The following is a 14160-nucleotide window of genomic DNA, read 5'->3' as shown; positions in this document are numbered from 1 at the left end:
AAATTTGTCTAGAGAAAATTCGAGTTTGTTTTAAAGGGATTACTTACATTTTACTTAAAACATCCCTTGGTACATCCTTTGTAGATCACTCAATGGTTTTTCTATTATAAAGAGATGTTCTTATCAAAACATGACCTAATATTTAACACAATTTATGTGATTTTATTACTGAGGATATGTAAGCTTGGCGTTTGAACATTCTACGTACAAAGACAATGTGAGACAAAAGGTTTTGAAGTTAACCCGTATTTTCTAACTTCTTGCTCCTTTTTTGGGGGGGAGGGGATTTGTATTAATCCCGATTTAAAAAAAGACTAATATTTAATCTCCATTCACCATTCTGTGCCGTTTAATGATACTTGTCGTATGAATATGTGAATAATTCTGTGAAACGGGACATAAATGGCACAGCAAAAGTTTCTCTTTTTTGCATTTTAGAAAGGTTAACAAAGTTGAGATGGAGGACATGGAAAAGGTGTTAATTCACTGGGCCCAGCTTGCGGTCGACAGAACACCAAGCAGTGACAGATGGGCTTTGGCGCCGGAGATGCATCATACATTTAACTAGTCCGGTTAGATAATCTGCATACGATACGCCTGCAACGGCAAGCTTCTCCCCATAAGAAACAAAGGGGAAAAAGTCACTGGCAGGGGCTGTAACCGAAAACTCACTCGATATGGATTGACTTGAACGTCTTGGTTGTGTTTTTACATTACATATTGCATCAAAACATCATAAAATAACGGTAATTACGTTGTGACATGGACATACTTTGCATTCAGAAATTTAATTTGAACATGACTATAGCATTTCTACGTAATACGACAAAAAACAGACTTTCTGACACTCACTGGTTCCGGCTCCATCATATATTTCCTATTAAAGAATAACGTCTGTTCCTGTGTCGAGCCACCATATACACTGCATTTGTGATGTCTCCGTTTTGAACGTCCTGCAGGTTTATCGTTTGCAGCTATTGAAGATTACTTTTCTGGTCTGTTTAAACAATCGTGAAATTGCTAAAAACATGCAATAACAAACATCAACTTAAGCCTACCTGTTAATTCGGCGCAGAATTGATTCTGTTTCAGTGATGAGGTTCAGACCGCATGTAGCCTACAAACCCTCACCTGAGGTCTGTGTGCCCACAACCCAACCTTTCTTTTAATTCAAGCAAGGTATTTCAAGGACCTATAACCACCAGCAAACCAGGTAAATGAGCGCAATGTCTCTTAGTACGCCGAGGTCTGTGGTCTTCTGAGCGCTTTTCGCCGGCGATCGCCGGGCTGCGGACTCCCGAAGCTACACGGTAGATGCTGCGATCTTCTTGGCAACTAGGAGGTTCGTTACCAAAAAACGATGGGCGGAGAAATGCTGGAGATAGAGAAACTGCGAACGGGGGGTTTGTAGCTGAAGTCCAGCAGCCGCGGATTAAAAAGGGGCGCTTACGGTATTTCTACAGGAGAACCGAGATCTCTGCCCCCGTTTCATGCGTCTGTAGCGGCGGCCAGGTGAGCTTGTAAGCCGGCTCTGAAATCGGAAGCGAAGCGTTACACCGCTCCTGGTGTCAGTCTGCTTGCAGCCTTTCTGTCGATGATGGCGTATATTCAATTTCATACATTTAACTGCGGTCATTTCATGAACGTAATGAGCAGCGACGCTGCGCCGCTGGCTTATTTTGCGGGGGTGCTGGATGAGTGAAATTGACTATTGCTGGTATTTATCGTTATTTGTACTGTTTAATTTGCCGACGTGTCGCAGTGAGGCGTTTCTGAAGCTGTTCAGGTGGTCAGTCATATAGAAAAGGCGTAAGTGACCCATTGAGCAGAGCTGCGATTTATTCCAGATTCATTGCACGGCGTTTGTGCGGCACTATCTGATCCTATTCCTCTTCTCTGGTTTTTATGTAATTCATGTAATCGTTTCTAATATTTTTTGTTAGTAGTAACACTGGGTAGGGAGTTAAAATAGTTAAAACCTAATGTCTATACTAAAAAGACAGACTATATAATTATGCAATCGGCATAACTTTTTTGCTTTAAAATATGTGGAACTAGGTATTCCGGGGCGTGGACCACCTTAAATTGTCACTACATCATAAAGCGTTAAATCGTCGAAGCGTAATAAGATTGTAGCATACCTGCAATGAAGCGCCACCTTCCTCTCGCTATTATTATTAGGCGTATCATCCATTCTTGTTTGTTAAGGGGTCTGTGGCCACTGCTCTGGAAAGGGCGACAGGCAAAATATATTATTCAGAAATTGTCCGATTGGTAGCATTCCAATAGGCATGAACTTTAGTCTGAAATATAGTTAAATAGGCATTTACCAGTGTTAACTCCATATTATTCTATTGGCATGTAAAGTCGGTTCCATCAGTTTCTTTAACACCTTCAGACATATTTGCATTTCCGGTGTGGTGGAAGGACCTAGAAGTTCTTTCAAACCTATTTCCCCATTTACTTTTTTTTTTTCTTTTTCTCCTCCATCTTAAAGTAGGACAACATGACTGTAGAGGAGGTCATTAACATCAGGGAGACAGAGATCATAAAACTGATCCTGGACTTCCTCAACTCTCGCAAACTCCACATCAGCATGCTGGCCCTGGAGAGGGAGAGCGGCGTCATCAATGGCCTCTATTCGGACGACATGCTCTTCCTCAGGTGAGACTCGCTGCACTACTAAGTCAAGGATACTGAGAGTACATCTGGCATGTCAACTTTCCGTGCCAGCCGTACCGTGTTAGTATTATAATGCATTCTGTATTAACCATCTTACTTGTTTGCCTCCTGAAGATCTTGACATTGGTGGGTCTGGCATATCAAATCAATTATTAAGCTACTCAAAAACTAGTAACAGTGGTTATGGGGAAAGACCTGCACCCCAAAGGTTCAAGGAAAGGCTTGAACAGTAATACAAGTCTATCATTTGTTGTGACGATAACATTTTGACATTATATAATCCGAGGACAACTGGTCGCCTTAAAATTGTAAGTCACTCAAGTTAATTCTGAGACCTCCATTGAGACTGGCAGGCCGACCGGGCAGAGCAATTAGGGCTGCCGGAGGCCAATGGGGTCTCCATCCTTTGCAAGCCTTCGCATCCCTTCTGAATTTGTCAATCGCTTGGTTTAGGCAGCTGGTGCTGGATGGCCAGTGGGACGAGGTCCTTCAGTTCATCCAGCCTTTGGAGTGCATGGAAAAGTTTGACCGAAAGAGGTAACAGAGATTTTGTAGCCTAGCATCTGGTATAACGCTGTAATGCATCATTTACGGGAGTGTAAACCTTCATTTAAAATTTTAAAGTGACATCGTACATAGAATAAATGTAGGTTCTCAACAGATATGCTAAGAATAACCAATATAATTATAGTAGCATCGCAAGTAAAGTTTGCTTGATCTGTCCTTCAATACAGTTTTTTTTGCTCAGAAAGGTGCATCGTTAAATCGATGTACAAGTATCCACTGACCTGCTTCATGTCGAGTAACATCACATTTATGTCGGAGGTCCATAGTAAATAATATACACTGATTGATGAATGACAGAATCCAGTACAGTAGTTATGTTAGTGGGTGTATTGCTTAGTGTAGCGGCTGCGGGCGAATGGGCAGCACTGCCGCCCATAATTAATTGTAATACCATTTGCATGCAGTAATGTCTATGTGATGGACAGCTACTACAAGCAGATATGATGCAGATGCAGTGGCTGCACTGTACCATTCCGTTACATGGAAAGAAAATTACTGCACTGTCCAATAACATATAATTGCACTGCAGCTTCAGGTGTCATCTTTGCTCAGCTGCCAGTGTTTGGCACAGTGCGCATTTTTTGATTTCATGGTGCAGTTCCTGCTTAATTTTTCATTCAATTTAAATGCAATCTCTTTATCATAAAGTGATGTGATTTTAAAGAAATGTTTTCATTATTACTTGCCATGGAGTACGGCATATATTACAGCACCATACTTAATGTCCTTCCCCTTCCCGGTAACTGTCAGGAAATGCTCTAATTCACTTTCAGCCGGTGGTTTCGATAAGAAATACAGACGCAAGTCGACAGAAACCTATAAATTAAAACATTAAATTACCATTCACCTTCTCAGAACTTACAATGAGTTTGATTGTATGTCTTTGATACTTTGAATGAATATGTAGTATTATATTGATATTATTATTGGTTATTGAATTTATAATAATTATGAATATGTTAGCTACAAAGGTACCATTGAAAAGCCTAAAGGATTTTTCTTCCAGGCCTGAAACTCTGACTATATTCTAGAATTTTCTGTGAATCAGTAATAAATTCAATTAAATCATCAATAAATCACCCAAATTTGTATTTTTTTGTCCACACCGTGCCAACGCCGTTTGTTTGAATGGGTCAGAATAAAGGTAAATGTCTTGTACATTTAATCCCCAGGGCACTGGACTGCTAACCCATTCACACCACACCCTAGACAGACTAATTATAGACAGACTATAATTATTGCATCAGTTTAATTTCTAGATCTTCCTCTCCATGTGCTTCAGAACGCAGTGCTTTTGGTTTGGTTTCGTTTGGGATTTCTTTGCCACACACTGTTTTCTCTGAATGTCCAGGATTTAGGTTTGGGTGTGGATGGGCTGGGCATGTCCCTATGAGTATTGTGGGGGGGGGGTCCGTGTGTGTTAGGGAGGGGCTGGGGATTTGGGGCTGATTTGGGCCCCCACCAGTGCTGAAGCCAAACCTACATCCTTGATGCGCGTCCCCAGATTCCGCTACATTGTCCTGAGGCAGAAGTTCCTGGAGGCTCTGTGTGTGAACAACGCCATGTCCGCCGAGGAGGAGCCCCAGCATGTAAGTGCGAGAGCGTCTGAGAAGCCTGCCGCTGGCCTCTGCTACTGCACTGACTTTGCTGGGCCTTCACAAGGAGCCGCCCTCACCTGTGAATTTCATTATTCAGTGTCAGTAGAGGTCAGTAAAGGGCTTTTTAAAGGCAAGTTGATACTTTGGGCAAAAAGAAGTGAGCCGAACCCAAAATTGCAAAATATTACGATTTTAATGGTCTTACCAACAAATCATTGGTCAGATAGAGCAAAAACGGGGAAAATGCCTTCCTGAGGCCTCGTGCCACCATTTGCTCGCCACTGATCGCTGCGGTAGCGAACCGCTGTGGGAAAAGGCGGGAAAGAGGGAAATTCACGAACACGGTCGTCTCGCATGCAAAGGTAAAATCACAAGAAGATTTACATTATATGTTTGATATAAAATTAAAACTAACACACATCTTGGTGTCCAGAATATTCTAAAATATCTTCTGGCTATTTGCTGTCGAGTCCGTTAGAAGCTTAATGTTTTGGGTTTGGCCCCTTTTTGCCCAGGAGTGTCCAGAAGGGGGTTCGTGTGTCGCCATGGTGATAGAGGTTCTGTGTTTATGGGACTTTTATTGCTCAGACTGTAGGTGACAACAGAATATGTCTAAATGTCCTTCTGTGTGTGTGTGAGTTATGTATATAAGAAATTGTGGATGTCAAGTGTCCCCTCAATGTGTTAAAATCCTTTTTTGATGTTGTGGGGGCTGAAAAATGGTCTCTACAAGTGCAAACTCAATTTTAGAAAAGTCCGTGATTGTAATCAAAGAACTAAAAATGCCAAAAGCCTTATATGTTACCTATGGTTACTTATTGTTAAGGTTAGGGCTATGGAGAGGTTAAGGTTGCCATTGTTGGGATTAGAGTTTTCCCCATAAAAATGAATGGGGAGTCCCCACAAAGCCGCGAATACAAACGTGTGTGTGTTGGTGAGAGAGCGAGAGGCTGACTGATACGCTTCCTGTTCTCGGTGTTCCTGCAGCTGGAGTTGACCATGAGGGAGGCAGTCCAGTGCCTCCACTCCCTGGAAGAGTGCTGCCCGTCCAAGGAAGACTACCGCAAGCTGTGTCTGCTACTGACGCTGCCGCGACTGACGCACCATGCCGAGTACCGGGACTGGAGCCCCAGCACGGCGCGCGTGCGCTGCTTCGAGGAGGCCTGCGCCATGACGTCCGAGTTCATCCCGGCAAACCGCAAGCTGAGCGAGGCGGGTTTCCGCGCCAGCAGCGACCGCCTCTTCCAGCTGCTCATCAAGGGCGTGCTGTATGAATGCTGCGTGGAGTTCTGCCAGAGCCGGGCCACGGGCGAGGAGATCACGGAGAGCGAGGTGCTGCTGGGCCTCGACGTGCTCTCGGGTAACGGCTGCGAGGAGCTGGACCTCAGCCTCCTCTCCTGGCTGCAGAGTCTGTCTCCGGACGTTTTCTCCTGCGCCTTTCAGCAGAAGATGCTCAGCATCCAGGTGGACAAACTGATGAGGCCGACCAAGGCGGCCCAAGCAGACCTCCTCACCCCCCTCATCAGCAAGCTGTCCCCCTGCCCCATGTCCCCTGTGCGCCGGCCCCAGTCTGCCGACACCTACATGTCCCGCTCCCTCAATTCCGCCCTAGATGGCCTCTCCAGTGGCCTGTCCAGCAAGGAGAAGCGAGTGGCCGATGTCAAAAACAAGATCTCGCCCTTGTCGCACTCCTTTGCCAACTTCCAGTACTCCGGTGGAGCGAACCTGACCCGGAACCTGATGGAGAACTCGGGCTTCCAAGCCAGGGACTCCCCTGAGAGGTTGGACCCACATTCCAGAGCCTCCTCTTCATAGCATTGTTTCAGAATTGGAATTACTTGCGCCTTTCAAATCTGACTCTGATTCTCAAACATCCGTCATGCATTTTTGTGATCGGCTGCCATGTTTAGACATTTGGTTCATTATTGTTTGACAAATGCTGGGCTGTTATGAGACCTGAATGTGATGTACCTACATGTGCTGTGTTACACAGCATATAGTATATGTGGCCATTCTGTTGGGTGCACTGGTTTCAAACCCATTGTTATCAGGCACTAAGTACAGTTTTGTGTTTCAGCTTGAGTAGTTTCCCAGGTGTGCCAGACAGAAGGGTTGTTTCATTACGTGACCCACTATTACCTTCCTGAATGAGACACTGGCCTGTTTCACGGTTCTGAATGCTGTCTAGCAGAGCTGAAAAGTCTTACGTATGAGGTGAATGTCAGGTATTTAACCAGGTCTGTGTAGTTCGTGATTCGGATTCCCCTCCTTAATGCTGCAGGCTGGACGTTCCTGTGGACAGCAGGGCAGGTTCTGGGGCACCGCATTTCCCACGATCCTCTTCAGCTCCCGGTGGCGAGACTTTGCCCTCTGAGAACAATGAGGTAACCACCCTCCCCCCAGGGTGTCTAGACCAAGTTGATGTTTTTTTTTTTTTTGTATTCCTTTTCCTGCAGTCTGCGGGTGCGAGGTTCCACATGAGGCACTGTCCTCCTTTGTCACCATTCTAAATTTATCAGGTCATAAATCCCAGTAAGTATATTGTCTGGTCAGCATTGCAGAGGGAAGGCAGAGATCACACCAGCAGGGTGTTACTGCATTCGCTGCATATGATTGGTGGATTATACCCCCCCCCCCTTGGAAGGGTCACATTATCGATTCCTGCAGTGACCAAGCCAGAGATGGCATCTCAGCATTCGTCGTGTGCTGGATCCAAGGCAGAACTGGCAGGCTTGCTGTTACAGGTTCTACTGATTAATACATGTTAGGCTGGATGTAGGAGGTTAGGCTATCATTTGTCTGGGTAAGAAATGTTTTTAATTCAGCCGTACATTTTAAATGCATCTGAACAGACAGCCTGGGGTTGATTTGTAAAGGCAATTGCAAAGAGTAACCCAGGGGCCCAGGAGGATGGGAACCTCAGATTTGTAGAGGCGGAGCAGTGCCGTGACTCACTGCCGTTTTGGCATTCGGGCACTCGCACTGCACCCCTATCCCGTGCCTCACTGCGTTGTACCCCCTCGCCGACCAGTTCCAGGAGTACTGCAGGCAGCGCATGCGCGTGCAACAGCACCTGCAACAGAAGGAGCAGCAGAGACAGCTCTACCGGCAGATGCTGCAGGAGGGGGGGGTGCACCAAGAGGAGGGGCCCAAGCCGCAGCAGAACCTCACTGAGAAGTTCCTCAACAGGTCGGCCTTCCAGAGCACGTCTGCTTTTTCTTGGACAGCCTTCAGTAGACGTGTTTCCTTGGCTTTGCAAATTATTCTAGCGGTATATTCCAAACCAGGAGATGTTCCACTGGGATTTTAATGTTAATGTTACCGTGGCAATGCCACAGAGTTTTCTGGTCATTAAGCAATAGTGTTGGAAAATCCTGGGAATTTTTCCATTAATTCCCATGGAAAGTTTCCAACTTGGAATATTTTCAAAATTCCCCAGCTTAACTTCCCATGGAATGGAAATGTTCGGCCCCTTTGCAACCCTACTCAGCAGTCTAATCTCTGTTTTTTAAATGCACAGAATCACTGTACTTAACTGTAGGTCCTTTATGATGATAAGAATATGGTATACAGTCCCATTAACCACAAAGGCGTTATGTTTGACCGAATTTTGTAAAATAAGTCAACTTTCCTCTGCCTTAGAACAGAGCCTGATTTGTATGTTATAATAATATGTAGAAGAGACATTAAACATTGTGACCTATACAGGCCAATATTCTGCACATCCCGGGGGGGAGGTCTGTTAAGAGCTCAGTTTAATGTAGAAGTGTATTATCAATTAATGAATATTTTTCAAAGTTTATGAACTGCAAGGCTGTTTCTCCTCCATTAAATTACACTTGTATTGAGGTAGCAGGGGAAACAGCACGTTTGTCAGATTCTTGTCTGTGGTCACATTATCTGTATGCATGCGTTTGTCTATGCAGGTCCATTCAGAAGCTGGAAGAACTGAATGTAGGAATGGACTACCTAGGAGGAGACATGCAGTCCCTGAGCCAGCAGTGCGACGGGAGGCCAAGAAGCACAGGCCCCGCCCATAACAACCAACCCACCAATCAGTCTCTTGAGGGACAAATGCTGCGGGGCGGCCCTAATGTGGTCAGCAGCACGCCCCAAGCGGACAGGGCCTGTGTCATGCCCCGGCTGACGGAATCCCCGATTCTCATCCCCAAGAGGTGAGTAGACCTTCTCAAGCAGACAGCTCCCACAGCAACGCCACTAAGATCACACCTGACTGATGTCCAAGGGAGATGACTTGTGTGGCTGTCTGACCCCAGCATGCAGAAGGGGAGGATTGCCCAGGCTGGTGCTCCAGAGGGGTCTGACTGCTCTCTGAACTGCAGCAGGCTCACGGAGGTAAGTCTTCCTTCTCCATCATGGCTGCAGGCCGTATGAAACAGCAGAGGTCATTCAGGCCTTGTTAAGGTGCTAATTGGTCAGCTACGGTTACTTGAATTGGAAAAGGCAATATAAAATGGAGATATTTAGCTCTTAAGCAGCTTTGAAGTTTGGTAGCTGACAGTCAATATGATACTTTCTGTCCAAACAATGGTTTAACACGTCGATTTACTACTGGGACGCAATGAGAAGCCGGAGAACCTGCGGCATCCTGCGGACATGATTGGCGGATTCTGTTCAAACTCAACAAAAATGATTCCTTTAGGTTTCTCTAGTTACAATATAACAGGGTACTGAACAAATTAGTCGTACGTTGGAAGCTCCTTAAAAATGTTATGTGACAGATGTTACTTTAAGAAAGTCGTTGTTTAGGTGGGTGACTGAAGGCAGTCGCTGTGCCGGCTCTGTTTGTCCCAGGAGGAGGAGCCCAAAGCTCTGTTTGTGGCGGTCAGCGTCCTGGAAGACGCGCAGGCTGTCCGTGCCGTGGCCTTCCACCCTTCGGGCGACCTGTATGCCGTTGGCTCAAACTCCAAAACTCTCCGAGTCTGTGCCTACCCCGATGGCCCAGATACCCGGTAGGCGAATGTCAGATGTGGATTGTGTGGCAGGGGGCTGAGTGGAAGCAAAAATATGGACCATCTGGGGGTTGCAGAAGCCCACGCTGAGAAGCACTGGTTTAGAGGATACTGGCCTTTTAGCCATGCTGGGTAAGAATATAATGCAAATAAGGCAGAACTCCGGTGCCTTCTTAGAATTTGAATTTGTAGCATTTTAGTCATAAGTCACACGGAGCCTGTGATAAGGTACTATGTTAAGGTTGAGATGATGACCTTTCTCCCTCCTCCTCTTCCTCCTGAGTAGCTCCGACATCCCCAAGTCGCCCGTCGTCCACTTCAAGAGGAACAAACACCACAAGGGCTCCATCTACTGCGTGGCCTGGAGCCACTGCGGCCAGCTGCTGGCCACCGGCTCCAACGACAAGTACGTCAAGGTGCTGCCCTTCAACGTGGAGACCCATAATGCCACAGGTGAGACGCGCTGTCAGGCCAGGAACTCCAGCCACAGAGCAGATCCCCGGGTTCTCCAAAGGTGTTGCTTTAATTATGATATCTTCCACCTAAAACACACAGCGATTTAACCCTGAGAACCTGACAAATGCAAAATGTGTTGATTTTCACACCTGTTAATCTCAAGCTCGTAACTTTGGATATGTATAACACACATATAACTCGCATATCGTTGGAATCGAGAGAACTTCGGTCCGGCCGTCCAAAGTGCAGCATTGTGCACTGAAGTATTCCAGAGTAATCCTGTGTGCAATGAGGCATGTATTTAAAACCTTTGTCAGCAAAACTCACTCCTAATAGTCCATAAGACAACAATATTATTCACATCAGATGAAAAACAAAACGTATATTCACTCACCTAATGAGCCACGTACTACCTTCCTGGGGAAAAAATATCTATCTTATAATTAATGTATTATAAGCATATAAATAAATTGTCTGGAGTTTTACTAGAAATAACAAAAAAAAAACGCAGCATTCTATTTATTATGAGGACAGTTACTTGATATTTTCGTAATATTTATTCACAAAAGTTTGTATGTGCGGAAAAATAATGTTACATTTTTAGCATTATACTATATAACTGTTTTATGTATGTTTATATATATGAAACCCCTGCATTTCCACATCATACAGACTCTAATCTCAACATTTATAATTATATTTGATTACATTTGTAGGGCCTGCAAATGTTCATATTAGACTAAACATTGAGAAATTTCAATAGGCGCAAGTAGTTTTTCCTCATAAAAAGGATATGAAGACTGTGTCAGCATTTACACATCAAATGATGACATATCTGAGTAGCCCAGAATGTCCCGTAAACAGATTATGTGGGTAACTCATGTATATACCAAGTAATAGGCCTAAGATCAAAGGGATGTAAAAACACTCAAAAACGTATTGGGTTGAAAGGGTTAAAGGGAATCAAGCCTGCTGGACATTGTGTTGGAAGAAGATTACCGTGTGTTTTTGTCGTGGGTTTACAGCTTTTTGTAGGAACCATTTTTAAGGAAAAACTAAAACATTTTGTCAGTAAGTCTTACTGAAACTTGACTGATGTAGCCAGTGACTGATTTATAAAACAGCAGTCGGGTGAATGCAATCAAAACACTAAAATAGCCGAAAGGCTTGTACTTTGGTTACTTATGGTTAAGGTTAGGACTGGGTGAGGCGTAAGGTTATCGTAGTTAGGGTTAGGGTTATGGCCACAGAAATGAATGGAGAGTCCCCACAATGACACAACGATAGGAATATATGAATTGTGTATGTGTGTAGGTCCAGACCTGGAGTTCAGCATGCACAATGGGACTGTCCGGGACCTGGCCTTCATGGAGGGGCCGGAGAGCGGGGGTGCCACCCTGATCAGCGCCGGTGCCGGAGACTGTAACATCTACACCACCGACTGCCATCGAGGCCAGGGGCTGCATGCACTCAGCGGGCACACGGGTACGACAGGGCAGCATCCCGCCCGTCAGCTTGCACTGGGGTGGAGGAGAGAAGCAGATCGTTCCTGAATCTTCCATGCCGGGCTTCTCGTTCTTGCTTCCAGGTCACATCCTGTCACTCTACACCTGGGGAGGCTGGATGATCGCGTCGGGATCCCAGGACAAAACCGTGCGGTTCTGGGATTTGCGGATCCCGAGCTGCGTCAGGGTGGTGGGGACGACGCTGCACGGCACAGGTACGTCTCCACGTGTCTTTCCAAACTGGTTGCTCTTACTAGCAAAAAAATAGCGCCCTGTTTTATTTCAGACTGTCCACTAGATGTCATTGTTGTTTCTTCATTGAGCTGCCAGTAGCTCCATGCTCATACATTGTACTGAAATTGCTTACAGAGTGTGACGTGAGTAATGTTCACCCAAGCCCCCATTCCATCATAGTCCCTCCCCGAGTCAGATGGCCGTTTAGTTTTCCTGCATGTTTCCCTTGTCTTGTCCCCAACACGGCTGTTTTCAGTCTCTCCTTCTCCCTGCCTCCTTAGTCCTGTCTCCAATCCCATGCCAATATAAACCGCTGTACCCCCCAGGTAGTGCGGTAGCTTCCGTGGCTATGGACCCCAGCGCCCGACTCTTGGCCACAGGCCAGGAAGACTCCAGCTGCATGCTGTACGACATACGGGGGGGCAGGATTGTGCAGACCTACAGACCCCACGCCAGCGACCTCCGCTCGGTGCGCTTCTCCCCAGGGGCGTGCTACCTGCTAACCGGGTCCTACGACGGCAAGGTCAAGGTCACCGACTTGCAAGGTGGGGGGGCATACAGCAATACATCAGAGCCAGTTTTTGATCGCAGTTATAGGAACATTTGTTGCTGTTGCTTATTCATCCACCTCAGTCATTGTGAAGGATGCTGCCATGCAGTTATTTTGCCATGTCTTCGCCTCGAGGGTGGGTGGGGGGGGCGAGGAATGGGCTGTGACCCCATCAGCTGCTCATTATAAATGGCCACCTGTTGTGTCTCCTCAGGGGACTTGACCAAGCAGCTGCCCGTTATGGTGGCAGGGGAGCATGCAGACAAGGTCATCCAGTGTCGGTGGCACGTGCAGGACCTCTGCTTCCTGTCGTCGTCCGCGGACAGGACCGTGACGCTCTGGGCCCACAGCAGTCCGTAGTGCTGGTGGCAGAGGACTTCCCATGGAGCTCGACATACGAAATCGCCACCTTCGCCGTCACCATCCCCCCAAGCAAGCCTGAGGAAACGTGATGACATGGTCTCTTGGAAACCATTGTTCTGCTGGTTTCCCACTTTCACCATTTTCCACTGCTCTGTTTTTGAAGGTACGTTTATACATCTGATAGTGAGCAAATGAATGACGCGAATGTCCATCCTGGTCACATTTCCCATTCAGATCATAATGTAAAAGAAGATAGTATGTATATTGTGCCTTGAGAGAGCAGTATGTTTGCATTAGCCTATAAGAACGCATCTCATTGCAATAATATCAAGAAGTAACAAGTTTGAGTGTGATAATTGTGGCGTAACTATTCTTTTGTGAGATATTGGAAAGAGCTAGTGCTTCTGTCTTTCCTGCATTTTTTATTTAGTTTTATGGTATTCCCATTTCTGCAGAATTTGCCGTACAGCCAGTAAGACGCTGTAAATTCTGGAGATTAAGGATTTTTCAGCGTAATTTTAAGGAATTTTATTAATGAGAAGCGCATTTCATTTTCCTATAGAAATCCTTGTGGGACCCCTTAAAAATCTGATTTTTAAATTGTGGGCTTATTTGTGCCGAATGGCAAGGATCTAAATCCTATTCTAGAAACGACTCCAAGGATTGATGGTGTTGATTGATGGTTAATATGACCAGAAATCTTGGTGATCATTTTGAAATTGATACCCAACTAGCTTTACAGCATGACATTTCGATTTGATATGTTTAATATAATAGAAAGAAATGCTGAAGAGTAATTGCCTAGTATGCAAAAATTGTTCTCTTCTCCTATATATCATTTTTGCATTTTGTTAAGGTGAAGTTGATGCAAAGCTAATTCAACCTCAAACACTATTTATTTGTGCTTTCTTCTGGAATTGTCACTTTAAATGTTGTGAGAATATTTCAAATAAAATATTTTTAATTAAAGGTTTAATGTCTATTCCTTGGATGTCTAGAGAAGAGTATTGCTGCTGTCATGTCAATAAAGTTCTTTCAAACATTTTATGATCTATGTATACACCGTCTTTAAATGACCGAAATTACGTTCAATTGTTCGTTAAAGTGTAACTTTATTCCAAAATGGTGTAGACTGACTATATCTGACGCATAACATATAGTTTATGAATGTTAAATAAGGACCACAGTGTGGTCCCGACATGCTTTGCGCGTTTCCTTTCGTCACATCAGAA

The 14160-nt window shown here is 45.2% G+C and overlaps 1 protein-coding gene across 7 annotated transcripts; it reads left to right on the top strand.

Moving 5' to 3' along the window:
* Positions 1-497: 497 nt before the first annotated feature.
* On the top strand, positions 498-13915 carry LOC125708574 (WD repeat-containing protein 47-like). 7 transcript variants are annotated; one of them, XM_048976209.1, is made up of 15 exons: positions 498-1512; positions 2501-2664; positions 3136-3219; positions 4754-4838; positions 5835-6628; positions 7129-7231; positions 7879-8036; positions 8774-9022; positions 9125-9203; positions 9663-9820; positions 10107-10273; positions 11591-11761; positions 11865-11996; positions 12342-12560; positions 12780-13915. In XM_048976209.1, the coding sequence occupies exons 1-15, from the start codon at positions 1315-1317 to the stop codon at positions 12923-12925; spliced, it is 2907 nt and encodes a 968-aa protein (XP_048832166.1). In that variant the 5' UTR covers positions 498-1314; the 3' UTR covers positions 12926-13915. The 7 variants fall into 7 exon arrangements, with proteins under 7 accessions (XP_048832166.1, XP_048832171.1, XP_048832169.1 ...); XM_048976214.1 differs by having other exon boundaries at positions 499-1213; XM_048976212.1 differs by having other exon boundaries at positions 499-1213; positions 2498-2664.
* The last annotated feature ends 245 nt before the right edge of the window (positions 13916-14160 follow it).

The sequence above is a fragment of the Brienomyrus brachyistius genome, chromosome 15 (genome assembly GCF_023856365.1).
Source record: "Brienomyrus brachyistius isolate T26 chromosome 15, BBRACH_0.4, whole genome shotgun sequence".
Taxonomy (NCBI): Eukaryota; Metazoa; Chordata; class Actinopteri; order Osteoglossiformes; family Mormyridae; genus Brienomyrus; species Brienomyrus brachyistius.
The sequence above is the reverse complement of the archived record's forward strand: the minus strand, read 5'-3'. Positions and strand labels throughout refer to the sequence as shown.

What these genes read in the sequence shown, in the direction of transcription:
- LOC125708574 (XM_048976209.1), top strand. Translation starts at nt 1,315, where the DNA reads ATGCTGCGATCTTCTTGGCAACTAGGAGGTTCGTTACCAAAAAACGAT. An exon ending in ACTGAGAAGTTCCTCAACAG is followed by an intron (nt 8,037 to 8,773) that starts GTCGGCCTTCCA and finishes TTGTCTATGCAG; the next exon opens with GTCCATTCAGAAGCTGGAAG. An exon ending in CCCGATGGCCCAGATACCCG is followed by an intron (nt 9,821 to 10,106) that starts GTAGGCGAATGT and finishes CCTCCTGAGTAG; the next exon opens with CTCCGACATCCCCAAGTCGC.